Below are 26,437 nucleotides of genomic sequence, written 5' to 3'. Positions count from 1 at the left end.
CGATCTTATAACGCTCAGATTCTCAGGATACAATTCCAGTATTATTTCTGTTTACCATCACCGAAAACAGAATCTATCGAATCTTAATTTTGTATTGTATTCTCAGACACAATTTTTTAAAAAAATAAATAAATACATAACTGATCAACATGGGAGACTCTTTTTGTTGTTGTGTTGCTTGTCTATCAATCTGTATGGAGAAGTGCTTCTTATATGCTTTGTTCCAAAGCAAAAACTTGAAAATAAAACGTACACATTAACTCAAATACTTAAATTTCAATCGATGGTTATGAGAGTCAATGGTAACATCTTTTACAATCAAGGCAAAGATATTTTTGAATCATAAAATTAATTTGAATTTGACCCAAAGAATTATTAGGGTACTAGACTAGTTGTCTATTTATCAAATTAATTTTTAATTTCAAAGCAGTTTATTCCAAATTTAATTTGGTCAACTCGGTTTAATGTGCAAACATATTTTAATCGATTATAACTTTTCACCAATATACCATAGTATAATTATATGGCCATGAATCATTTTACTTCTCCTTATATAAACAAAAGCTTTCTCAACTCTTATTTTTATGTAGAACATTTACTAATTTTTAAACATAGTCAAATTGTTAAGTTTTACAAGTTTTCCAATTCAATGATTTTGGACCAACATTTATCATACAATCCAATTTGTTTTTTTGACATATGATACACAATCACATAGTATTTATAACAAAAATCTAATGATTTCAAACTCCGGTCACTCCGACAACTGCCTGGAAAAACCGCCGGAATATTGACAAAAAAAACATTTGTCCAAAAAAATAGTTTCAACAAAGTTGACATAGTCATAAACGATGTTGATACACCCAAACAAATGGGTTTTGAGAGGGGGCTGAACAGCCCAGAAAAAAAATTAGAATTAACTAAATAGTCAAGCAAACAAACAACTCTACCTTCATCAGTGATCACTGAAAAGACTATGTGAATCTCATAAACATCAGATAACATATTCAGTTAAACATATGGTGAACCGGATGGCCCTAAGGCACATCATCTCCAGTTCATTTGACACAATAAAATATGATATGGATACATACGGAGGGAATTGTAGGAAACCACAAGAAAGTACTTCTGGGAAAGTATGATACATAAAAGGAAACGGCCGGCTCGGTGAACCGGTGTTAAAGCAGAGATCAGGTGATATTATTTAGACATACTGCCCATGTCCACAAGTGAAAGAAAAGGTATCAGTTGAAAGATAGGTTGGTAATTGAACTTCCGGTAGCAAGGCCCAAGTCCATAAGACTCACCAACCCAGTGGCTAGGCCCAATTCCATAAGACTCACTAACCCAGTGGCCAGGCCCAAGGCCGCCTGTATCTAAAACCGGCCGTGTTAACCGAAACCACATGCCTATTCTAACCAAAACCACATTGGCTAGTCAGAACCATTGATATAAAAGGAAAGGCCTTCATTATATATTTCAAACTGCTTAAGAAAAGAGGAAAACCTTTTTTCCCCACTGAAGAATTGGTACGTACGAAAGGATACAATTCTACAAGAACACTGACATATAAAAGAAATGAAACTTTTTTTTTCTTTTCACTTTAACTTTGTTTATATGAAGAAAAAAAAAATATGAGAAGATCATTCATTTCAATCATCTGAAGACAAGATTGTGGCAGCTCCTATCACACGGGTACGGACAATCTATCAGCTTCACTTCTGCTCTATCAAAATACCAATCTCCAACCGCTATCGCCACCGCCTACACTCAGTTTTTTTATCAAATCAATTATTATTACAAAAAACGTAATGAACATGTAAAAGGCACATGAAGTGCTGCTAACCTTTTTGTGGATAACAGGAGAATCATCAGCGAACCAAGTGTCTTGCCTTTCGGTTTGGCAATGAGCAAAACAAGAGTTTATAAACAGACCGTTCTTTCTTGACTTTGAGAATCCCGTTACAGCTCTCAGCATTTGATTTCTAAACCCTGTTGTTAAAATAACAAACATAAGAGTGGTCTCTAGTCAGGTCGTTTTCACATTACAAGAAGATATGTATCATTAGATGAATATTAGAACCTTGCAAGAACCGGAGCTGTGCTGCATTGCATCTTCCATGGTTTAATCTGCATTCATGCCAATACCCATGAGGGTCTGCACTTGGTGGAGCTATACTGCTTTGAATCTGTTTTAAAAAAAAACAAATCAGTCTAAGTTAGCATTAAAACATAATGAGTTTCAATCTTGAATTAAGAAAAAGAAACGTTACCTGCCAAATATCATATGCTGCATTGACAATAAAAAGAGGGGTTTTCATCTGACTGATCAAGTTTTGAGGGAAGAAACACTGTCACATATCAAATACATAAAAGTTTATGCGTTTGCGCTTATAATACAAAAAAAAAAGTGATTGGCTTAAAGGAGGAAGAGTATACAGAAGTTGGATTGAGATGGTTAGTGCACATATGTGGCAGATTGTTCCTCACTCCCTGCAACTGCACAACGCCGTTATATAGCTTCCTGATGGTGTGGCCACCGGACACATCAGGCCTTTTAACCAACCACAGAAAAAAACAAGCTGGTTCAACAACGGATACAAAGCTGACTATGAGAAGGAAAAAAAGAAGAAGTAACTTACGTGTCCAAGAACAAGCCTGCATCGCTTAAGCACTTGATTCTGGTAGATCCTGGAAACAAGTTTCTGAATTCATCACATCGTAAGATCACTGCTAAACCACCAGCAGAGCATCCAGATAGAAGTGCCTGAAGAGTATTAAGCAAGTTAAAGTTTGATCAACGTAAAAAAACAAGACTATTAGAGAAGCAAAGGATTGAGAAAGTGAAAAAAAACATATACCTGTTTGGCATATCGCATTCCCTTTGATTTCAAATCGTCCATTGCTGCTCTCCATATCCGTTCTCCTCGAAACTGAAGCCGTGCCGCCTGCAAAAAAAAAAAATATGTTAAATGTTTAAAAGAATGAAATGTAGTGTCATCTCTCAACGACAAAGTTTATATGTTTCTTGAAACAAACCCTGTTCTGACTATCACCACTAAAGGAACCACCATCGCAGTAACGAAGCTTGACTCTATTCCAGTTGAAAAAATCTGAATGAACAAGAAATAGGTTAGGACAAAAATAGTGCTAGTTGTTTCTTCACTGAAGACAAAAGAAAAAAGAAAGAGACCTGGATTTTCTTGAGCTTTATCGCTAAGTATTCCTGTAAACTGAATCTGTTTCTCCATATAGTTAGAGGAACCACGACGACTCTTCTTTCGGTATACACAGTTCCTTATGTTGTCACACCATCCTCCTCCCTTTTTTCCACACATTTTTTTAATTTCCATCAAAAGGCTTTATAAACTATAATGTTTTATCTAATGTGCAATAAAACAAAATCTTTCTAATGCTAAACCTCTAGTTGAATTAGCCAGCTATTTGCTCCGGATCCATGTCCACGGTGTAAGTGATATCCAGGCAATGTTCCATCCAAACATACTGTATTTATACACACACACAAACAAAATTTCAGATCTTAGGTTGAAAACACCTTTCTGTTTTAGTTTTGTAACTATATTTCAGATGCACATACATAATGTGACTCTCACGTTACAGAATCAGAAATTAATCTAACTGTAAAAGTGCATCTATTATAGAGACATGAGTGATGTCTATATTAGATTTCTGTAATATATAAAACTCTACTTAAATCTGAGAATGTCTTTGGACTAAGTATATGATAAACAAACAAAAAAACACTTTTGTGTAAATGAATTGAAGTAAAGCAGAGAGAGACAGAGAGTACCGGCTCCTTTGGCACCAGCTCCTCTGATAAGTGTGAGGCCGACCATTAATGGGTTAAAGTTCGAGCTAGATTTGGAGAAACCATACTCTAATTCCTCAATGCGATCTAACTCGGTGACATTGAACTCTAGATACTCATTTGCCTTAGTCCCTAGAACCAGTCCTGTCACCACAACCCCTAACAAGAAAAGCTTACTCATGTCTCTTACTCTTTTTTTTTACAATAATCGCAAATGCTTATAGTAGAAAAAAGAAGTTAGGACAAATGCAGGAACTTGCATGTGTTAGTGAAAGAGTAGATCTCTGTTTTAACTTATAATGAGTAAGAGGAAGAAAGAGACAGACCAGAACAGAAGAGTGGAGAAGTCAGTGAAGAAGACTGTCTTTTTAAAATATTACAAGAAAACATTTAATGGCTGGATTCACGTTTGGAATCTCATTACCTTGGTTTTCTTAATTAATTGCTTATACTAATACAAAAGATAAAAGAGTAAATAATAATCTTTTTCTGCACAAAGTATTATGACAGGAAGACCATCTTTTTGTTTACTATATGTTGGTTCATACTTGAAAACATCAAACAAAACATGAAACCACATAAGTAAGATAAGTAGGCTTAATAACTTTCATTTATGGTTTTATTTTCTAAATCACGCGTTGGAGACTTTTTTCCTTCAGACCTACCTTGTCTATCTGTCTTAATGGTTCTCAAGAAGCACTACAGAATCATGAGCGATAATTACGGAATTGGTAATCATGTAACGCCGTTAACTCATTTATATTATTGAAAACATTCTTTAAGAATTCAAACATAATATCATTGTTTTGATTGAGTCTGAAGTAACCAAGGATGTTAAATTAATAGACATTTACCCTATTTTGTCAAAGAGTGGCACATTATTTTCTTTACATCAAAATATCCTTCACATGAAAACAGATCTCTTAACTGGAAAATTTTAATTATTGTAGGCCAAAAAAATCAAACACTCTTTGACTAACTAAGAAAATGCCATAGTTCATGGGTGAAAAACATAATGATAATGATAAATGTCTTATTGTATAATCGATTTAAAACTATATGGATGAGAGAGAACGAGAAAGAAAGTGGTGGGGCGATCTATGAACCCGATGCACATGTTACGCCATTACAAAACAAACACCCCCAGACGCTACGGTGCTATCCTCCACTCAGCTCTGTTTCTTTTTATTTTTGTAAGGACCTTTGTTTTAATTTTATTTGCGTATCAACTCCAATCTTTGAGATTGGTTCACATTTCCACCTTTATTTAACTCTTTTTTCTTTCTTTCTTGGTTTTAATAGTTCTAAACTTTTAATCCTTGAGGATATATTGTTCATTTTCACATGATTTTGTGTTTTTGGTTTGTTATATATCTGCCTTAACCAAGTAAGCCTCTATTTTGTAACAAAAGTACAAAACTATTATTTTTATGTTATAAAGTAAAAATAGAGGCTTACTTGGTTAAGGCAGATATATAACAAACCAAGTAAGCCTTAACCAAGTAAGCCTCTATTTTGTGTTCACATGATATTTAGTTAAAGTTTGAGGATTTAGTTGTGAACCTTGATGTATGAAGCGCACCGTTATCCCCTTGTAATTTTCCGTGGCGCGTAATTAATATGTAACGGTTCTCCATAAAATCGTGTCGGTGTGAGCTTACGGGAGTAAATATAATTTAACTGATCACGTACTACCACCGTTTCTGATAAAAATGCTTATGCACAATGATTATATTGGTTGTCGATGAATATTAATAAAAAGTCATTAGAGAAAAAGATCACGTAGCATCACCGTTGCGTTCTTTGGTTTTTACTCTCTGCCCCATACGATTCCCATGCACGAATAATGAAAACGTCACGTATTTTAATAGAAACCTAGATTTTGATGCGCTCCTTTTGTTTCATAAAAAAATATCATTTTGATATTTTCATACAGATTAAAAATAATTGAAATGCATTTAAGTTTTCGTTAATAACACATATTCAACCAATAAAAATTAAGAAGAATTGAAATTATTTATAAAATCAATGCATTTATAACTAATGTTAAACTAAAAACTACACTAAAATTTTAAAATGACAATTTTTTATAACAAGAAAAAATGTAAAATGACATTTAGTATGAACTAGAGTGAGTAAATAATTTATAAATGTTTTGTTAATTTTAATTTTTTTATCTATTTAAATTACTTTTGCATTTAAATTAACGTTTTTAAACCTGATTCGGACCTACGGTCAAACGGGTTAATCTAATGATTAGATATGAAATTCTGTTTGTGTTTTAAAAAATATTCTTATTTAAAAATTATTTTTCTTGAAACAAAATTTAAAAACCTTTTGAAACCCGTAAAAATTGTTAAAATCTGAGACTAACTGATTGAATTGATAGATGACTGATATATAATCCGATTGATTCATATTTTATAGTTTTATAATTTATCACCTGTAAAAAACTTTAATTGAAAAAATATTTATTCATTAACCGTAGATTAGTTTAGGAAAGCCAATTGTATTTTAATTTTTTAAAATATTGATTTAAAGAAGAATTTAGATTTATTAATCAGACATTATTCTAAATTATTGTTGTTAACCGCATATATTTAGGAAATTTATTTTTATAGATATAGAAAATAACTATTTTGTGAATTCAAAAATATTTTATATTATTAGTAGCTGTAATATTTTTAAATAGTATGTTTAAATATTACCAATTTTATATTAAATATTTAAAAAAAAAAAATTTTGAAAACACAGATTAACGGATATAAATTATGTAAGATATGTGTTACTTGATCAGTGAGGCTAGTGGGTCTCATCAAGTATGGTGGAAGACCAATAATTACACGATTTAATTGTTCTTTTTAGAATATTTCTTAAATATATATTTTCTTACTACCCGAATTATAATTGTATATGATTTTGGAAACTTTTATGTTAAATAAATTGGTAAAATACATTTTGATTTCTTTTGGAATATTCTCTCATTTTATTTATGTTATTAAAAAAATACAATGGCACAATTTGTAATATTATTATAAAACTAAAGTACCTCGAAAAAATACTTCAATTTTAATATTATTATAGATTATTTTGGCAACTCAAATACATTTTTATTTGCTCCATCTCTCATACATATATTTGGCTTTAAAATTTTAACTAAATGTTATTCACATGAAAATAATCCTTAATTCAAATATTTACACTAAGAAATCTAAGGGTAATCAGTTCTCGGGTTCGATTTGACCAAAGTGATTCTTTTTTTGTCAAAAACAATCCCAAGTTTATAAAGAGAATATAATTTATTATTATTATTATTTATACCATAATAATAATAAAAAAATTAACAGAATGTTCAGTGGCCAAACCAGCCCAATCTTTTAGATGGGTCAAATTCATAATTGATATAGTTCATTGCAATATTTTCCTAGTCCCCTAGACATTATTTGCGAAGTAATTTACCACATGTCTTCTCTACAATCGTTTTCAAAAAAAAATTGTAACGTGGTTATTAAGATTGATGACATGTCATATGGTTAAATATGACATTGATAATTACATTTAATGATGATATATATTTTTGGAAATCTTTGTAGAATATAACAATAACTCATATATTAAATTTAATATTGATTTATATTTTGGTAAACTTTGTAAAATATGGTAATAACTCATAAATCATCACTAAAATAAATATATTCAAATATGACATTTTGAATTTCGAAATATTATATAATTTTACTTTTATAATTATAAAATTTTTATTATCTAAAAGTTTTTGAATTTTCTGATTTTTTTTTAAAAAATCGTAATATCATTAGTTTCTTTTAGATATCTACAAATTATGTAAATATTATTTAGTTTTAATTTTTGATAACTATACAATTTTATATGATTTTTAGTAATTTTGTACAAGTTGATTTAATACATTTAACCTAATGAAATAAATAATTTTTATCTAAGATTTTAACTTTATATATATACATATATATTCTTAAATATAATTAAAAATAAAAATAAAAATTTTTCTCTTAATTTTATGCTTAATTAATGATATTTATATTAATTATTGGTAAAATAATAAAATATATAATATTAATAAATTATATTTTAAAATATAAAATTTAACTTAAAAAAATTCATCACTACACATGGTGCAGGAAAACACCTAGATTAATAATTGTGACATGGCTACTAAAATTGATGACATGTTTTAAAGATTAATATGACATGGAAAATTATATTTAAAGATTAATATGACATGGAAAATCATATACTATATTTATTGTCGATTAATATTTTTAGACTTTTTAAAAATATGGTAAAAACTCATAAATCATCATTAAAATAAATATATTCAATTATGGCATTTCAAATTTCGAAATATCATTTAAATTAAAAACATTTCAAAAATATATACATATTTTTAGAAAATTATAAAAAGAAATAAATCATAAAATCAAATTAAATCGTAAAATCATTAGTTTCTTATATATATATCTACAGATTTTATAAATATTTTTTAATTTTAATTTTTGACAATTATGCAATTTTCCATATTTGTTTAATATATTTAATTAAAATAAATAGATAGAAAAATCTACCTAAGATTATAATTTTAAATATATATATGCACATTCTTAAATATAATTCAAAATAAACTAAATTGTTTTTATCTTAATTTTAATGTTCAGTTAAATCAAATTTGTATTAAATTTTTTGATAAGAAAAAGAAAATTTATAATATTAATAAAATAATTTAGACATTTTTCTATAAGATAATAATATTTCTAGAATATAAAAGATTGATTATACATAAACGAAATTTATTTGTATTTTTCTTCATATTTTTCCAAAAACATAAAAAACAGAAAATATCTATCAAATTTCAAAATATAGACTTATATATTTTATCAAAAACATATATAAATTATACATAAATATATTTATGAACCTAAGGTAAGCTAAAAAATGTAATTAGCAAAATCTTTTTATTTTAGTCTAATTATAACCAAAACATTATGATTAAAAAATTATATAGCCCAATATACCAAATGCAAGTAATGAAATCAATCAAAATATGAACAATCAACCAATTATTATGACGTATCTATTTTGCATATATTCATTTACGTGAATAAATTTTCAATATTTTACAAGTTATGTTTATTAATGAATATCTGATTTACTTTTTCTATTTTTATAAAATAAGATATATCAAATTATACAAAATTTTGTGAAATATATTTACAAATATAAGAAGATAAACTGAATTACCTACTAATACGATAATTTTAACCTAATGAAACAAATCATCATTAATTTACCGTCTATATACAACTTAAAACAAAAAGTTGAAATAATACAAAATATCATACTTAAAACATAAAGATATTTAATTCAATTTTTTATACATACAAATAAAAGATTACTTTAAACATATAAACAAACAAAGTAAAATACTTATTTGTAAATATTTATTTTCGTGCATGAGCACGGGAGAATCACCTAGTTTTATAATAAAAACACATGTAAAAGTTTTTAACTGAAAAAATTCATCTGGGTCATTTGACCACTCTCTTTTTTTTGACATCATTTTGACACACTCTCTTAACTAGGTTTTCCGCCACCGAAAATATTGGTACAATATAAATAGAACCACAGACACAGATTTTAATTGTAAAAATTCATCTGGGTCATTCGACCACGCTCTTAACTAGCAATTGAAAGCTGAAACAATCTGGCACCGAACCAAAAAAGAAGAAACTAACCTACGAATCAAGCCCATGGGCCTATTAAGCTCATTTATGTAAACAGGCCTGGCAACATCAACCCTTATAAAGCTAACGAGCGACTTAGTGGATTGAGCCCACACGTGTTGAGGAGGCGGGAAAACAAAGCTCATCGGCGCCGGAGAGACTGTGAGAGAGAAAGAGAGAGAGAGTCTGAAACTTTCGCTCGCTGTCATCGCCATGGGTATCAAGGTCTGATGGGGTTTTTACTATGAATGGAAAGATTCAATTTTTATTTTCGGATTCGATCTAAATGTTTAATCTTTTTTTTTTTGTTTTTAGGGTTTAACGAAGCTTTTGGCGGACAATGCGCCAAACGCAATGAAAGAGCAGAAATTCGAGAGCTACTTCGGTCGGAAAATCGCAGTTGATGCAAGCATGAGCATTTACCAGTTCCTTGTTCGTTTCTTTCTCCCTTTTTGTTTTCGCCACTAAAATCACTTAAAAAAGAGAGAGAGTAGCTTTCTGTAGTAAAATGTGATTCCTGAAAAATCGATAAATTGAGTGCAGATTGTGGTGGGGAGAACAGGGACTGAGATGCTCACCAATGAAGCTGGTGAAGTCACTAGGTTATCATCTATTCTCTTTCCACAGTCTAATGTCTTTTGGTTTATTTTAGCATTTGTTTTCTTTTATAGAAAGTGTTAATGTCTCTCTTTTTATTTTGTACGTCTAGCCATTTGCAAGGGATGTTTAATCGAACCATTCGTCTTCTCGAAGCTGGAATCAAGCCTGTGTAACCCTTCTTCTTCCCTCTCCCTCCCCCACATTATTATTTTTACTTTCTTCTCTGTGGCTTGTGGGGTTTTGGCTTTCACTACTAGTACGTTTGCTGAACTAGTTTCTAAATGTTTCCCATTAGCTATGTTTTCGATGGGAAGCCCCCGGAGTTAAAGAGGCAAGAACTAGCGAAACGGTATGTAAATTACTATCGAATTGATGTTTCTTTAACTGCTGTTCGTTATGTTTATCCATTCTACTCTTTTGATTCAGTTACTCCAAGAGAGCTGATGCAACTGCAGATTTGACCGGTGCAATTGAGGTTTCGTCACGCTCTTACTTCCCTTTCTAGTTACTTTTGTCTAACTTTCTTTTACTACTGAAAAGGGCATAACTTTGAGAAGCTATTTATTGCTGACAGGCAGGAAACAAGGAGGACATTGAGAAGTACAGCAAACGAACTGTGAAGGTATGCTCTGTTCTTTTTCTAATCTTAATCGTTGGATTCCTCAGTTTTTTAATAGCATCCTCCACTTCAACCCATTGAATCTAGGACTCTGATTAATACATTTCTAATATCCATCTCTCTCCAGGTGACAAAGCAACACAATGACGACTGCAAAAGACTCTTGAAACTCATGGGGGTTCCCGTTGTTGAGGTCCCAGACCCTAAATCTTTTATGTTTTTTCTTCGTAATAATTTAAATGGCTAACGAGACTGATGCGTTTTTTTGATCCATACAGGCCACTTCCGAAGCAGAAGCGCAATGTGCTGCACTTTGCAAAGCAGGAAAGGTCTGTATTCTTTTCTCTGTTCTCATTTCAGGTGTTTTACTGACAGTTTAAAGTGACCAGTGCCTAAGTGGACGTTTTGCAAGGTATATTAGCTGCATTTTTTTTGCTTATGATATGCTTCTATCTGTTTAGGTGTATGGTGTGGCATCTGAAGATATGGACTCCTTAACTTTTGGAGCTCCTAAATTTCTTCGCCACCTGATGGATCCTAGCTCCAGAAAGATCCCTGTCATGGAATTTGACGTTGCCAAGGTTTTCCCCCTCACTCAACACTATCCTCTCTTCGATTTGTTAAGTCAATGAGATGATCTTCTGATCTTGTGATCTTGTTTCAGATTTTAGAAGAGCTTCAACTTACCATGGATCAGTTCATCGACTTGTGCATATTGTCGGGATGCGACTATTGTGACAGCATCCGAGGTATCTAGAGTTTTTTTTTTCTCTTCTCTCTTAATATCTTTCATCTGGGGGCTGATATAGATCAACATTGTGTTTTTTTTCATCTGTTAAAAAAGTAGAACTCAGGTTAGGACCTAATATGTATTTTGTACCTCAGGTATTGGAGGGCTGACTGCGCTAAAGCTTATTCGCCAGCATGGATCTATTGAGGCTATCCTCGAAAATATAAACAAAGAAAGGTTTGACTCTGTTTAACCATCAAATAGTACTTTGATTTGGTGACGATTTTATGAGATTTATGAGATAAGGAGGTCATACCAACCAATATAATGAAGGTTATAACTCTTAATTAGTCTAGTTGGTTGCAGTTTGCCTGTGTCTTATTCTTAAAACAGTTGTAGTCTATTCTAAATTAATCCGTCCTGTCACCTTTGTTGAATTTCTTACATTTAAACCTGTTGTTCCAAGAAACATTAGCCACAGAGCGTTAAAAACTCTATCACTGTGGTATCTTAAACAGGTATCAGATACCTGAGGAATGGCCATATAATGAAGCTCGTAGACTTTTTAAAGAACCTGATGTCTTAACTGATGAAGAGCAGCTTGATATCAAGTGGACCTCTCCAGATGAAGAGGTAGGAACCTAGTTTTCCCCTTTTCTGTGCTACAAATTCTTTAAATCTCTTCAGGATATTTTCTTAGTTATTCTCCTTCGCCAGGGTATCGTTCAGTTTTTGGTGAATGAAAATGGATTCAACATAGATAGGGTAACCAAGGTATGTTACCATATACTCTGTTCGTTGTTTCCGTATATGTGCAATCATTTACTCTGACAAAATGTGTTGGTTGATCTAATTTTATTATATAGGCGGTAGAGAAAATCAAATCTGCAAAGAACAAGTCATCCCAGGGAAGGTTTGGCACCTTCTGAACAAATTAGTAGTGGTTTAAGCGTCTATCTTCCTCCCTCCCTCCCTTCCATTCATTTATTTTCTTAAATATTTCACAGGCTGGAGTCATTTTTCAAGCCAGTCGCTAGCTCATCGGTGCCTGCCAAAAGAAAGGTTAGTCTCTTATATGGTTGAACCCATTAGTTCTTAAGCTCCTTCCCTTCTACTTATACGCTGCATCTTGTGATTATGAATTCATCCATGTTCATGTGATGACTGCCACAAACTCTTAACACACGTCCACAAGTGGATTGAAATTTATGTGCATTTTACACACTCTAGGTAAACTTTATATGCATAGTTTTGTCTCTGAGGTGATTCCTCAATATACTGGATCACAGGGTACCAAATGCTTGATCCGGCAGTATAAACCAGCTATCAGCAATAATATGTCCTCTATGCATGCTTTTGGATGGAACACCTCCAATAACATTGTTAGCCTTAGGCTGTTCCCTCTAGCCCCTGGTTCCAATCTCTCTTTTCAAATGGCTGGAGTTGGCATAGGCACAAGAATCTAAATATCATGGTGAACATTTAAAATCAAATTGCCATAAGTAGTTCTTTTTAGGCTTTTACGGTTTGAGCTGGAAACTATCTTATATAGACTAAGAGCATCCCATTCTTAAGATTCTTGTGATCGGTAAAGCACTCTAGTTTGTGTTTCTAGATATACATCGATCATTTGGTACTTACGAACTGTTTTTACTTGCTACTAGGATATCCCGGAGAGTAACGCTAAAGGAGCAGCAAATAAGAAAACCAAGGGAGGTGGTGGGAGGAAGAAGAAGTAAACCACTGTCCAAGCTGTAACAAGACTGTATAAGTAGTCTGTGTGCTTTTCTTTTCTCTGTTTCAGTAATCGTTGTTAAGACTCTGCTTTCGCTGTGGTAGAAAATTTATTCAGGTTTGGACTTCATTTGCATCTTTATGGTTTATGTGAAAGGTATGATCATGAGTTGTAAAAAAGCTTGTGCTCGTGTATTCGCTTACTAATATTAGAACTCGATGTGATGTATAAGCAAGGCTCTCCATGTTAAACTGTCTTTCTTAATGATATTAAGAGTTGGTTCAGAAAACAGGAGAGGTGCTAATAACAATAAAGATTCATCACATGATAACGTAAAGAAATCGAAGTATTTTACATGAAGGCTAAAGAGATGGAAAAAGGATTCACATAATGGTGCAGCCGCTTCCGTTACTATAGGTACTAACTGTTACCATGTCACAGTTATTGTAGTATGGAGGGCAAGGCGGATGGTAAAGCTGAGGGCAAGGCTTACAACAACACACTGGCTTCGGTTCTTTTTTGTCTTCTTTTTTCTCCTCTTTTTTCTCTGGAGGTTTTGGTGGTCCAATATTGACTACTACTGGTTTCTGTCCGATCTTCCTAAGCTTTTCTGCAACGCATATCGGATCCATCGTCCCCACCACCGTGAGCAAGCTCTTCTCCTCATCCAGTACAACCTGATTAATACCTGCATCCAAATCCCAGTCCCCTTCTTAAACTGCATCTCTCATATGAGTCCTGATTTGGCAACATATGTTTTTTTTTAAAAAAGAAAATCATACCTTCTATCTCTGCGACAGCCTGCATGATTGAGTTTTTGCATTTCCCACAGTTGATGTCCACTTTAATCTCAACTTTCTGCGCAAAACTGTTGTGTCATGAGAATGAAAATATCAATATCTTTTTGTATTAGTAGTATGAGCATGTTCTTACCTTAACAACCATGGTTGAGGTTTTTGAAAAGAATATATGTATTATGGAATTTATAAATGAACATAGGAGAGAAAAGTTAGAAACATATAAAGGGAGAGAGAGAGATGGATGAAGCAGAAGCAGTCGGAGTTTTGTCTCTTATTGTTCTCATTTCTAACCATCTTCCTTTTTAATATAAGAATCGTCTTTGTAACAGTTTGAATGACGAGAGACTTGACTTCGAGTAAGTCTAATCCCAATCTTTAACTCACTGTAGCTACATACGTATCTCTCTATACGTATGTGTTACGTGTGTGTACATATAAATACTAATATTTGTACATTTTATTTAATCTTAGTTTTTCTTGGTAGCAGTTTCTTGGTTGATATTTAACATTCTAGAAGGATTTTAGTCCCCAATTCTTATCAATTTGCAGTTGACCCTTTATTTTATTTTGTGCACTTGACAGTGACATCTTAACAGGCGATAATTGTCGGCCTTTCTCAAGAACCGGTTCAATATGGTCCGGACAGGCGGACACAGATGAATCTTCTGAAAACCGGACCGTGATTCAGTAGATCTCCCCGGTTCGGTTATTATGGTAGAACGATCAGTTTGGATTCTGATATATGAGAAACGAAATAACCAGCCAACTCCTCCACTTTTCAATATATTTCTTTCTATGCAAGTAATCATTTGAGTTTGGTGACTTGGAACTTTATATAATTACCAGGAAGATAAGTTATTTGAACTGAGCTTCCTCGTACGGTACTCACCACATAACCTAATAGATGTTAGATCAGATGTCTCTGTTATCCTATAAACAAACCCTGTTAATCACAACCGCCCTAAGTATTAACTAACAATTAGACCCTAAAAAAATCTAATATTGTCTATAATAAGTCCTAACCCCACCTTTCACAATTTTCCTAATAATAAACCTTTAAATCTTCTCAATATTTTATAAGTAGACGAAGTTTCAAAGCTTCTCTATTCGTTAATTAGTTTATTCTTTAATTTTCAAAATTCACCAAGAACAAACTCTTTTCAGTAGCTAAAATATAAATAATGGCGTCTAGAGCAACCCATCTTGTTATTGTTGTTGTTGTTACCATGCTTGTCTCAGCTGTGGCCGTAGCTTCAGAGTCCAACATGCTTCAAGATGTTTGTGTTGCTGATTTGTCCAATGGCATAAAATTTCTTAGATAATAGATTGTGTTCGAATTAATTTTATGTTTTGAAAAGTTTCGTGATAGTTACGTTTCAATTTATTTCTTTATTTATCGTTAGAATATAAAACGAGCCATTCCTTTAGTGTTTCACTTTCCACAACATATTATAAAAAAATTCCTATACCTAACTTGAAATTATAATTAAGAATGTAGCCCCTTGAAACAATCGTCATAACTTGAACGAAATGGGGTTCTTATCCTCATTTTATGTTAATATCTTAAAAAATAAATTATGTTAATATCATCTTGAATCATTTGGAGAATTTCATCCCATGCATTGAATCTTGCGCGTCACCATTTGATTTTCCGACCATCTAACTAAGTTGTGATTTGCATAAGAAGTTACATAGGAATAGAGGATAATTAAGATCTTAAAAGTTGATGCATGGTAAGTTGCTATAGCACATATTCAGAGCTTCCTATTTTTTTTATCTGGAGTCACTTTAAATGATACATTTGTTTATTACTATAAATTAGTTTTCTCAACGTTTTTGAATTCAAGAAAGTATATGCGAGTCTTAAGAAGTTAGTTCGTAAGTTGTTACATTTGATACATAACGAATTCAATAATCGAAGCTGAAAAGTAGGTGTGGAAAGTGGAAACATAGGATTGAATCTTCAAACATTCTTTTCCAACAATATGATTTTATTTTCAAAATTAGTACCTAAGAGCATGTTTATTGAGGGAACCCACTTAGGTAGCTTAGTGATATTTTTATTATTAAAGTGTAGTTAAGCTACTTTGCCAAAAGATGTTTAAAATTATTGGTTTATTGGTAGTCTCTTAATTAGGGACCCTTAAAAATTAAAAATTATTAAACACAATTTTATTTTAAAAAAACAAAGTTAAGCATAATATTTAAAACATAGATTTTAAAATAAAAACATAAAAACATAAAAACATAAAAACAAAGATTAGTAAATAAACGACAATAACAATAATTTGATAGAGGGATCGAAACTTAGTTGTTGTCTTGATGACGCCCAAATTTACGCCATATATGTTCAACTAAATCACGTTTGAGCTGTTGATGCAGTTGTTTATCAAGAATATTTCTTCGAACACCTATCTCATCAGGGATACTTGAAGGGTTATTTGTAGAAAATGTGAGATCGATATGTGAACTTCCGCTGCCTTCTCCTTGAAAGAAATTGGTAACACTGGAAACATCAATTTGAGGGTGTAGATCTCGTTCGTTTTCTATTATCATATTATGGAGTATGATACATGCTCTCATAATCTTCCCGATCTTGTCTTTATCCCAACAGCGTGCTGGATTTTTAACAATGGCAAATCGAGCTTGCAAGACTCCGAAAGCACGCTCGACATCTTTTCTCGTAGCTTCTTGAAAGTGAGCAAATAAAGCTGCTTTCGGACCTTGTGGCAGTGAAATAGATTGGATAAAAGTTGACCACTTCGGATAAATACCATCAGTGAGATAGTAAGCCATTGAATAAGGATTTCCGTTCACCGAGAAATTCACTTGCGGAGCTCGACCATATATTATGTCATCAAAAACAGGTGAGCGATCAAGAACATTGATATCATTGAAGGTACCTGGAGATCCAAAAAACGCATGCCATATCCAGAGATCATATGAAGCAACCGCCTCTAAAACGATAGTTGGTTTATCCGAACCTCGAGAAAATTGCCCTTTCCAAGCGCCGGGACAATTCTTCCACTCCCAATGCATACAGTCGATGCTTCCTATCATCCCGGGAAATCCACGGTGCTCTCCAATATAAAGTAGACGTTGAAGATCATCCGGTGTTGGTCTTCTTAGATACTCATCGCCGAACAATTGAATTATTCCTTCCACAAAATTCTCCACACATAACCGAGCAGTGGTTGCGGCAAGCCGGATGTATTCGTCTACCGCATCGAGCGCAGAACCATATGCCAACACACGAATAGCTGCTGTACACTTTTGAAGTGCAGAGAGACCAGACCTTCCGGTAACGTCTTTCTTCTGACGAAAGAATTCAACTTCATTGGAGAGGCGAGTAACAATATGCATGAACAATGGTCTGCTCATTCTAAATCGTCGTCGGAATAGATTTTCTTCATATGTGGGAGTCTCACTGAAGTAATCATTCCATAACTGGCGGTGGCCTTCTTCACGGTTTCTTTCGATAAAAACTCTTTTTTTTCTTGTCTTCTCTCCGTCTTGTTGATCACCGTAAGCATCCACCAAATTCTCGAATGCTTGATCAAAATATTGATCAAAATAATCATCGAAAGCTTCATCCATATCACCCTCAACATCGTTATGAGAAGAAGACGCCATGTGATTTTTGAGAATCTTCAAAAAAAAATAGACAAACATTAGTATTTTACTTAATTACAAATTAATCATAAAATAGACATTTTATTATGTAGATTTGAGAATCTTTAAACAAAATATGCAAACTTAAATAATCTTGAAATAAACAAACATTAGTGTTTTACTTAATTACAAATTAATCATAAAATAGACATTTTATTATGTAGATTTGAGAATCTAGAAAAAATAATCTTGAAATAAACAAGATTGGTTTGCTTTAAAGTTTGGTTTGCTTTAAAGTTTGGTTTGAATGGTTGATGAGATTGGAGTTTGATGAGGATGGTTTATGGGATTGGAGTTTGATGAGAATTACAAAGAAGAACAAGAACGTAAAAGACACAAACTCACAAGATGAAAATAGAGAGAAATGATAACAATAACTTCATCATATTGTTTGAATTTATAACATTCGACTACAACAGACAAACTCACAAGACAGACAGTAGACACTAGACTACAACACTCGTGACCTCACAAGACACAGTCACTCTCGTGACACAAGACGACAACAACACACACACACAGTCACTCTCGTGACACAAGACGACAACAACACACACACACAGTCACTCTCATGACACAAGACGACAACAACACACACACACAGTCACTCTCGTGACAGAAGACAACAACACTCTTGTGACACTCTCTTCACCTGCAACAAGAAAAAAAAAACAAGCTTTTGAATAAGTACAAGAAACTGAACAAGAACAAGAAACTGAACAAGAACAAGAAACAAGAAACTTACCTAAGGAGACATCATGTCATCGATGAGCTTCTGCTTGAGGGCTTCCTCACTCTCTGTCAGAGGTTCCTTTTTGCCCATAAGCTTGTCAAGCAGACTCATCCTATGGTTACCCTGTTTCATTTTCAAATCCTCGCGCTTGATTGTCCACATACTCTCAAACTCGCCCAGTGATTGCACCTTCTTCTTACCACTCGCCTTTGCAGCTTTAATGCCAGGAGGACGCTTGTTTGCAGTAGCTTCCGAGGGAGATGATTCTGCAACGTCGTCACACTTCCTCTTCTTCGACCTCCCATCGGTCTTAGCAGTACCAAGGTCACACCACTTCTGGTCGTAGCGGAGCTCCTTCCATGCGTGTTCCAGTGTGAACTTCTTATTCTTAATGGCGAGGAATATGCGATGAGCATTCTTGAGTACATCATTCTCATTTTGCCCACTTGTTTTCTCCCTAGTAGCCGCTTCATACGCACCACAGAACTTGGAGACTTCGTCATTGATTCTGTGCCATCGATGCTTGCAGTTCTTTGGCTCTCTCTGAGTTGCAGTAGCCTCCTGACTTGCAGCATAGTAGTCAGCAACTCTTCTCCAAAATGCGCCTGCTCTTTGCTCGTTGTTAACCACGGGATCTTTGCTCGTGTTTAGCCACGCGCTGATGAGCACAACATCATCAGATGCTGTCCATCTCTGTCTTCCTTTTGGCTCTGCAGGCGTGTCTCCATCAAAGCCGCTTGATGCTTCCCCTCCTTGACTACCTACAAATGGAAGTTGTGATGAGGAAAGTGAGACGCTATCTTCATAGTTACCAAACGAAACACATTGTTGACTACATAGAAGATCAACAAACTTTGAACCTCCAGTAGATGAATCCATATCAAGAAAAACAGATAGAAAATAAAGATAGAAAATAACAAGTTTTGTCAAAGTTGAAGAAGAACAACACGGTTTGCTAAAGAAGAAGAAGAACATGGTTTTAATAACTAAAACGCATTGATCACAATGCCAACCATAACTGACTTGACACATAACCACAAACCTTCATCACAGAGCACCATTCAATTCTATCAAACCATAAAATATATTTAAGACAACTATTATCTCAACTATAAAAGCTATTTATTACCTAACCTAACACATAACTACAATTCAATTCATTTAAACAAATGAGTATACATAAACAATCGCAACATTTGTGCTTTATCCAATTCAAACAAGAGTGAAAAACAACAACAACTGCAACATATATGAGAAACCACAGAGTAAAAAACAATTCAAAACATCAAAGCCAAAGGTTTAATACAATTCAAATTTCATTTCAAGAAATAATATTAAACAACAACAATCGCAACAAATTCAAAAGTTCAGAGACAAAGGTTTTACCTTTATCAACAATCCTGAGGGTTTTGTCTGACAGAGAGCAAGGTTTATCCTCGATGATGCCAGTTGATCAATCCCCCTGAAGATAAAAAGACAAATATAATTAAAAAAAATCAGAAACCACTACTTCCAATTCACGATGAATGATGTCAATCTAAGACATGCATAATTGGATATTGAAACACTGAAACATAAAATCGAATCTTTACCTTTCGATTTGCCAACAGTCACCGTTTTCCTTCTTATCCGAGAGCCACCACGAGAGAGAGATCTCACCGTCTTCCTCGGTACAGGACACCAACCGATAGAGGGGATGCTGTCTGTAACTTCGTCGACATGACCCAACGAGAGGGAGTTTCGTTGAGGAGAAACACAAAGAAGAAGAAGAAAAGAAATCGCCATTTTCGTCGCCTAGAAGAGAAGAGAAAGATGAGAGAAAGAGAAAAGAAGAGAGAAAGAAGAAACGCAGAGACACCGAGAGACCACCACTCCTCTCACCAATCATCCTTTGACGCGTGGCAGTGAAAGGGCGTGCCTTCATGCGCTTAATTAAGGGGCGCCGCTTAGTGTTTTCTCTATTTTACATTTATTTTTAATCTCCATTAACCTAAGCTACCTTGCTAAGCTACACTAATAAACATGCTCTAATTCCCTTTTGATGTTTAAAATAAGGAATACAAAGGAAGAGTGTAGTCCTTACTATTCCTAATTATTTTTACCATTTATATAGAATAGTTTTCCTAAACAAGGATAAGAATAGAAGATGAGCTTAATCTCTTCCATCTTCTTAGCAAAAAGCTATTAAGCCAAGGCGGGTTCTTAGAGCATCATTAATCCAACCACTCTAATGAGGGTGCTTAATGATTTTTTAACAATAAATAAGTGTTAAGCAATTATATTAAGCAACTTCTAATTTAATGTCCTCCAATGGTAGTTGCTTATTTAGGGGTACTTAAAAAAAATTAAACATTGATTTATTTAAGATAAAATTTACTTATTATATGAAACATATTAAAAGATAACAATTAAAACATAAATTGAAATAAAAACATAAAAAAATACATTAGTAAATAAACGAGAATAATTTGAAATCTGGTCCCGAGATCAGTTGTTGTCTCCTTCATGTCCAAATTTATGCCATATATGTTGAACCAAATCATCTTTCAGTTGTTGATGCATTTGTATATCACGAATTGTAGTTTCAGTAGGAATCATATCGGGGATCATTGAATCTGTATTTGTAGAAAAGTTGAGATCGACATGTGAACCTTCTCCATCTTGGAACCCTGAAATATCATACCGAATGTATCCACCTCGTTCGTTTACCCACACCACATCATCTCGTTCGTTTTCTACTATCATATTATGGAGTATGATACATGCTTTCATAATCTTCCCAACCTTAACTTTATCCCAAAAAGTGCTGGATTTTTAACAATGGCAAAGCGAGCTTGCAGGACTCCAAAAGCATGCTCGACATCTTTTCGGACAGCTTCTTGACGTTGAGCAAATAAAACTGCTTGCGGGCTTTGTGGTAGTGGAATAGATTGGATAAAAGTTGCCCATTTCGGGTAAATACCATCGGTGAGATAGTAAGTTAAATGATACTCTCTTCCATTAACGGAGTAAGTGACTTGCGGAACTTGACCGTGTATTAAGTCATCAAAAACAGGTGAACGATCAAGAACATTGATATCATTAAAGGTACCTGGAGATCCAAAAAATGCATGCCATATCCAGAGATCATATGAAGCAACTGCCTCTAAAACGATTGTTGGTTTATCCAAACCTCGAGAATATTGCCCTTTTCAAGTGGTGGGACAATTCTTCCACTCCCAATGCATACAGTCGATGCTTCCTATCATCCCGGGAAATCCACGATGCTCTCCAATATAAAGTAGGCGTTGAAGATCAGCTTCTGTTGGTCTTCTTAGATACTCATCGCCGAACAATTGAATTATTCCTTCAACAAAATTCTCCAAACATGACCGACTTGTACTTTCAGCGAGGCGGAGGTATTCGTCGACAGTATCAGCAGCACTACCATATGCCAAGAGACGAATGGCTGCTGTACACTTTTGTAGTGGAGAGAGACTAAGCCTTCCGAGAGCATCTCTCTTTTGTCGAAAGAATTCAACTTCATTGGAGAGTCGATCAACGATATGCATGAACAATGGTTTGTTCATTCTAAAACGTCGTCGGAATAGATGACCTTGGTATGTTGGAGTTTCGCTGAAATAATCATTCCACAAGCGTAGATCGCCTTCTTCACGATTTCTTTCAATATATTCTCTCTTTTTTCTTCTGTTGGTTTTTTTTCCTTCATTACCATTATTAATGGCGACATTTTCGAGAGCTTGATCGAAATATTGATCGAAACGTTGATCAAAACGTTGATCAAAACGTTGATCAAAATATTGATCAAAATATTGATCAAAACGTTGATCAAAACTTTCGTCCGTAACTTTTTCTAAATTGTTATTAGAAGAAGATGCCATATAAGTGGGCAAATAGTTGGAAAAGAGAAATAGTTGGAAGAGAGAAAGAGTCGTGGATTTTAGAAGAGAAAAATAGTTGGAAGAGATACACTGAGATAAAGAGTTATGAATTTTAGAAGAGAGATAAATTGTGAATTTGGTTTCAATTGTTATGCAAAGTTATATAGACAATCCTGTGAGTACAAATAATAGACTCGTGACACATACAAGATACAAAAATACAAATGACTCGTGACAAATAATAGACCTGTGACACATACAGAAATACAAAAAACCCCTGACACAACAGACATGTGACACAAAACAGAAATATAAATGACCCGTGACACAAAGATACAACATTGCTCCCTTTGCTCCAATTTACTTAACATGTCCGAGTAGACACAAGTCATTTACTTAACATGTCCGAGTAGACACAAGTCATTATTTGTCACGAGTCATTTCCTCCTGCCATTCCACTCCCATTGCTCCTGAAAGTAACAAGAATATGAAACATAAGAACAATAATTTGAAACAGAAGAACAATAATATGAAACAGCAGAGCATTCTCATTCCTTAAACATAGCAAGTACATTAATATGAAACAAACAACATTCAAAAACATGAAACATCTAGCAAACAATAACATGAAACAAGAACATGAAACAGCAACGAGACTAGCATGAAACAAATAACAAGTGGAGAACTGACTAAGTTCAGAACAACTCAGCAATGAGCTTCTTCTTTAGTGTTTCTTCATAGTCAGCAAGTGGCTCTGTTTTAGCCAGTAGACGGTCAAGTAGACCTATCTTGGCTTGCTTTTCTTTCCTACACCAATCCTCTTCTTTAACCTGCCACATCCGCTAAAAGCCCTCTACCTCCTTGTCCTCTTCCATTAGCTTTTTACCGCGGCGCTTGGCAGCCTTAACACCAGGGGGCCGCTCCATTACATCAACCGATTGACCACTCACATTGTCAGTTGCGTGAGATGTTGAGGAGTCAACATCGTCCTCACCTTTTCTCTTTTTACAGGTTTTGTCCGTAGATATAAGACACCACTTCTGGTCATAGCGAAGCTCCTTCCAGGCGTGTTCCATACTGAACTTTTTGTTATATTTGTTGAAGTAGATAACGTGAGCTTCTTTGAGAATATCATTGTCATTTTGGCCTGAAGTTTTGGCTCTTGTTGCGGCTTCATATGCTCCGCAGAACTTGCAGACTTGATCATTGATCTTGTGCCACCGATTCTTGCAGTGCAATTGCTCTCTTTTTTCAATGCCTGCAAGCTTCGGACTAGCAGCCATGTAGTCTGCTATTCTCTTCCAGAAGGTCCCACACTTCTATTCGTTCGCAACGATAGGATCTTTGCTGGTGTTTAACCAAGCGCTGATGAGGACCACATCATCTGTTGCTGTCCAAACCCTCCGTTCTTTACGCTGCGGTGGATTGGCTTGCTCGAAGTTTGCATCTTGTGTGGCTTGCGTGCCAAATAAAGGAATGGGGGAAGATTGTAAACCTATGCCACTAACGAAATTTAAATTCAAAAATGGATTGGAATCCATTTCTGAATATGTTTGAGGTAATAGAAAAGAGAGATGGAAAAGAGAGATGGAAGATAAGAGAGATGGAAGAAGGCGAGTTTAATAGAGGATAAGAGAGATGCATTCATCACTCACACAACCAAATGGAGTAGACATTTATCTAACTCATTAACCACAAAGATATTGAAAAAATGTTAATCACAGAGTACAAGTAAGAAAATCAATTACGGTTTCTAGCTAACCATCACTTCTATTTATCACACAACCCTATTCTACTGCTAACAAAACATTAATTACACTTCAGCACCCCTTCATCACTCAACCAAAAGCTTTCAATGACTAACTCAACCTAAAGCTTTCAATGAATTCACTAAGAAGACATTTACCTGTCTCGCGAAGACCAAATGCACTCCTCTGCTTTGAATGAGCTTCCTTCGGCTTCTACCCTCCATCCTCGCATGTTAAGACACAGTCACACAAACACACAGAAACTAGTTAATGTTTCAAACAAACAAATATAAACAGAAGCTTCACCACTTAATATATTTTCAAATAAAAACACTCAATATATTAAAGGTTTTCGGATCAAAACTGATGATTACACAAACTATAGATGAGATGATTAAAGAAAAAAAATGCTTGTTTTACCAGAAACCTCAGCACAGTATCTAAAGCCAAATACATAATGCATAATCTCTTGACACATTATCTGTAACAATATTATTAACACCAAAATCAACATACCTTGAGAGCATTTTTAACTTGAGTAGACTCAGGAATCAACCTAAACGCCACACCATTAACTTTTAACTGGAACACCTGCAACAACAACAAACAAAAAAATCAGAACAGCAAGAAACACAACACTACTAAGTATATGACTAAAACAAACTCCCTTTTCACCTTACTAAAGAGCAAGAGCAACAACTTTGGAACCTTCTTTCTTCATCCGAGGGTCCATAATCTTCATCTGGTTGAGCAACGCCTCCGCATCTTCCTCCTTACAGAACAACATAACCTAGAGACTTCCCATAATCTTCATCTGGTTGAACAACGCCTCCGCATCTTCATCTGGTTGAGTAAACGTGTTCGTCGAAGCAACGGGAACACCCGCCAACCTCTCCTCCATATCATCATCGGACAGTCCCGGACCACTGCTTCGACGAACCGGAGCCGCCACCGACAGAGAGAGAGAGCTCCGTCGCCACCAATACACCTAATCAACATATAACAAACAAAAAACAGCCGATCAGAACAATAGGATTCATAATCTAAACACATGCAAATCGAAGATCACAAGAAACGCTTACCTGGAGATTTGAGGAGAGCCAGCGTCGCGAGAGGTCCATCGCCTTCTAGGAGAACCACCATCCAGATCGTCGACGTGGAGCCACCGAGGGAGAAGTCACCGACGATAGCAGAGCCACCGAGACGAATCGCCTTTTCGTCGGGAGCTTGGCTTCGAGAGGAGAGAGAGAGAGAGAGACAAAACCAAGTTTGTTTTGGTTTCAAGCGTAACCGAAGCTCGTCCCTCTCTTTTCTTGACACGTGCACAATAAGCAGCGTGGTTTCACGGGCTTAATTAAGCGCCGTGTTTTCTCCTTTTCTATTTTTTTTTTTAAATTAAATTTAACCCTAAGCAATGCACTAACCACGAGCGTTAATGATGCTCTTAGGGTTTTTATACTATAATTTAGAAAAAAGAAAGGGAAAGAGATCTAATTGAGAAACTTGCCATTCAAGTTACTCTTAGAGCATCATCAACCATAAATTTTTGTGATTATTTTATTAATATTTTAAAGTAACTGAATTATAATTAAATTTTATTTTTCTGAAAATGTGATAAATGTAAAGCTAATCACTCAATTTTTATTCATAGTTTCCAAACAATAAACCATTCTAATTTTTCTACATTCTCTTTTTTTTTTTTCTTATTATTACTTTTGGGTGAAATACATTTTTTTAGAGACCACAAGTTTTTTTTTCCTTTTTTCTTTAACATCACTTGGACTCAAATTGCAATTTTTACCCACTACAGCCCATAAAGTATTCAACTTTGACAAAATTGATAAGTAGACGACAAAAGTCTTCAATTGACAAAACAAATGTTTTGTGATTAGGATCTACTGTATCCTCCAAAACTATGCTCAGGTCATCTGTCTACTAGCATTGTAGATTTGTAGGTACGTACATGAGCAGAACAGTGATTTTGCTATATTAATGCTATCCAACAAAGCAGCCTAAGCAAAGCAAATATGCATCAATCTACAGTAATTTTGCTATATTAAGGGTATCCAACAAAGAAGCCTAAGCAAGCAAATATGCATCAATCTGTTTCCATCATCTGAACAATGACAACACTACTTCTTTGGTAATCAGTCTATGACTAATAACAGTATACAGATGACAACAAACAAACTCTACTCCAATAAACCTAAAAATGAGAAGTAGTTACTAGCTACCATACTCACACAGCAAAATCACCTTAAATACAATTGCTCAAACTGCTGCTCTTCTTTGGACACATCCATTGTACAATTGGTTATATGATAAGAACTTAAA

General features: G+C 34.2%; 7 protein-coding genes and 1 long non-coding RNA gene across 12 annotated transcripts; 1 reads left to right on the top strand and 7 right to left on the bottom strand.

Moving 5' to 3' along the window:
- Nucleotides 1–1,452: 1,452 nt before the first annotated feature.
- On the bottom strand, nt 1,453–4,462 carry LOC108837101 (pectin acetylesterase 10). Its single transcript, XM_057006700.1, has 11 exons — nt 3,812–4,462; nt 3,422–3,504; nt 3,194–3,323; nt 3,040–3,113; nt 2,862–2,948; nt 2,643–2,767; nt 2,440–2,554; nt 2,274–2,351; nt 2,084–2,189; nt 1,847–1,992; nt 1,453–1,764 (listed from the first exon to the last, which is right to left on the bottom strand). The coding sequence occupies exons 1-11, from the start codon at nt 4,008–4,010 to the stop codon at nt 1,657–1,659; spliced, it is 1,251 nt and encodes a 416-aa protein (XP_056862680.1). The 5' UTR covers nt 4,011–4,462; the 3' UTR covers nt 1,453–1,656.
- Nucleotides 4,463–9,651: 5,189 nt separating this feature from the next.
- LOC108848985 (flap endonuclease 1) lies at nt 9,652–13,525 on the top strand. 2 transcript variants are annotated; one of them, XM_057009904.1, is made up of 18 exons: nt 9,652–9,810; nt 9,901–10,017; nt 10,129–10,187; nt 10,295–10,354; nt 10,481–10,534; nt 10,612–10,660; nt 10,760–10,807; nt 10,932–10,997; nt 11,083–11,133; nt 11,266–11,385; nt 11,469–11,553; nt 11,690–11,771; nt 12,053–12,167; nt 12,252–12,308; nt 12,401–12,447; nt 12,542–12,596; nt 12,824–13,008; nt 13,199–13,525. In XM_057009904.1, exons 1-17 carry the CDS (start codon nt 9,799–9,801, stop codon nt 12,998–13,000), a joined length of 1,254 nt encoding a protein of 417 aa, XP_056865884.1. In that variant the 5' UTR covers nt 9,652–9,798; the 3' UTR covers nt 13,001–13,008; nt 13,199–13,525. The 2 variants fall into 2 exon arrangements, with proteins under 2 accessions (XP_056865884.1, XP_018477967.2); XM_018622465.2 differs by lacking the exon at nt 12,824–13,008.
- A 48-nt stretch (nt 13,526–13,573) lies between these two features.
- Nucleotides 13,574–14,297, bottom strand: LOC108848986 (heavy metal-associated isoprenylated plant protein 2-like). The gene is made up of 3 exons (XM_018622466.2): nt 14,203–14,297; nt 14,052–14,127; nt 13,574–13,957 (listed from the first exon to the last, which is right to left on the bottom strand). Exons 1-3 carry the CDS (start codon nt 14,212–14,214, stop codon nt 13,653–13,655), a joined length of 393 nt encoding a protein of 130 aa, XP_018477968.2. The 5' UTR covers nt 14,215–14,297; the 3' UTR covers nt 13,574–13,652.
- Nucleotides 14,298–16,229: 1,932 nt separating this feature from the next.
- On the bottom strand, nt 16,230–20,413 carry LOC108850245 (uncharacterized). 4 transcript variants are annotated; one of them, XM_057007688.1, is made up of 4 exons: nt 20,067–20,329; nt 19,861–19,936; nt 18,487–19,235; nt 16,230–18,393 (listed from the first exon to the last, which is right to left on the bottom strand). In XM_057007688.1, exon 4 carries the CDS (start codon nt 17,739–17,741, stop codon nt 16,377–16,379), a length of 1,365 nt encoding a protein of 454 aa, XP_056863668.1. In that variant the 5' UTR covers nt 17,742–18,393; nt 18,487–19,235; nt 19,861–19,936; nt 20,067–20,329; the 3' UTR covers nt 16,230–16,376. The 4 variants fall into 4 exon arrangements, with proteins under 4 accessions (XP_056863668.1, XP_056863669.1, XP_056863671.1 ...); XM_057007689.1 differs by having other exon boundaries at nt 20,134–20,183; XM_057007692.1 differs by having other exon boundaries at nt 18,110–18,393; nt 20,067–20,413.
- On the bottom strand, nt 18,487–18,977 carry LOC130511111 (glutathione S-transferase T3-like). Its single transcript, XM_057007953.1, has 2 exons — nt 18,954–18,977; nt 18,487–18,891 (listed from the first exon to the last, which is right to left on the bottom strand). Exons 1-2 carry the CDS (start codon nt 18,975–18,977, stop codon nt 18,487–18,489), a joined length of 429 nt encoding a protein of 142 aa, XP_056863933.1.
- Nucleotides 20,414–21,242: 829 nt separating the features above from the next.
- Nucleotides 21,243–22,043, bottom strand: LOC108852297 (uncharacterized). The gene is made up of 2 exons (XM_057007952.1): nt 21,704–22,043; nt 21,243–21,565 (listed from the first exon to the last, which is right to left on the bottom strand). The coding sequence occupies exons 1-2, from the start codon at nt 22,041–22,043 to the stop codon at nt 21,243–21,245; spliced, it is 663 nt and encodes a 220-aa protein (XP_056863932.1).
- A 1,154-nt stretch (nt 22,044–23,197) lies between these two features.
- LOC130511110 (glutathione S-transferase T2-like) lies at nt 23,198–23,638 on the bottom strand. The gene has a single exon (XM_057007951.1). The coding sequence runs from the start codon at nt 23,636–23,638 to the stop codon at nt 23,198–23,200; it is 441 nt and encodes a 146-aa protein (XP_056863931.1).
- A 63-nt stretch (nt 23,639–23,701) lies between these two features.
- LOC108852298 (uncharacterized) lies at nt 23,702–25,521 on the bottom strand. The gene is made up of 3 exons (XR_001949479.2): nt 25,186–25,521; nt 24,779–25,091; nt 23,702–24,694 (listed from the first exon to the last, which is right to left on the bottom strand). It is a non-coding gene; the product is annotated as an uncharacterized LOC108852298 (long non-coding RNA).
- Nucleotides 25,522–26,437: the final 916 nt, after the last annotated feature.

This window comes from Raphanus sativus, chromosome 4, assembly GCF_000801105.2.
Source record: "Raphanus sativus cultivar WK10039 chromosome 4, ASM80110v3, whole genome shotgun sequence".
Classification (NCBI taxonomy): domain Eukaryota; kingdom Viridiplantae; phylum Streptophyta; class Magnoliopsida; order Brassicales; family Brassicaceae; genus Raphanus; species Raphanus sativus.
The sequence above is the reverse complement of the archived record's forward strand: the minus strand, read 5'-3'. Positions and strand labels throughout refer to the sequence as shown.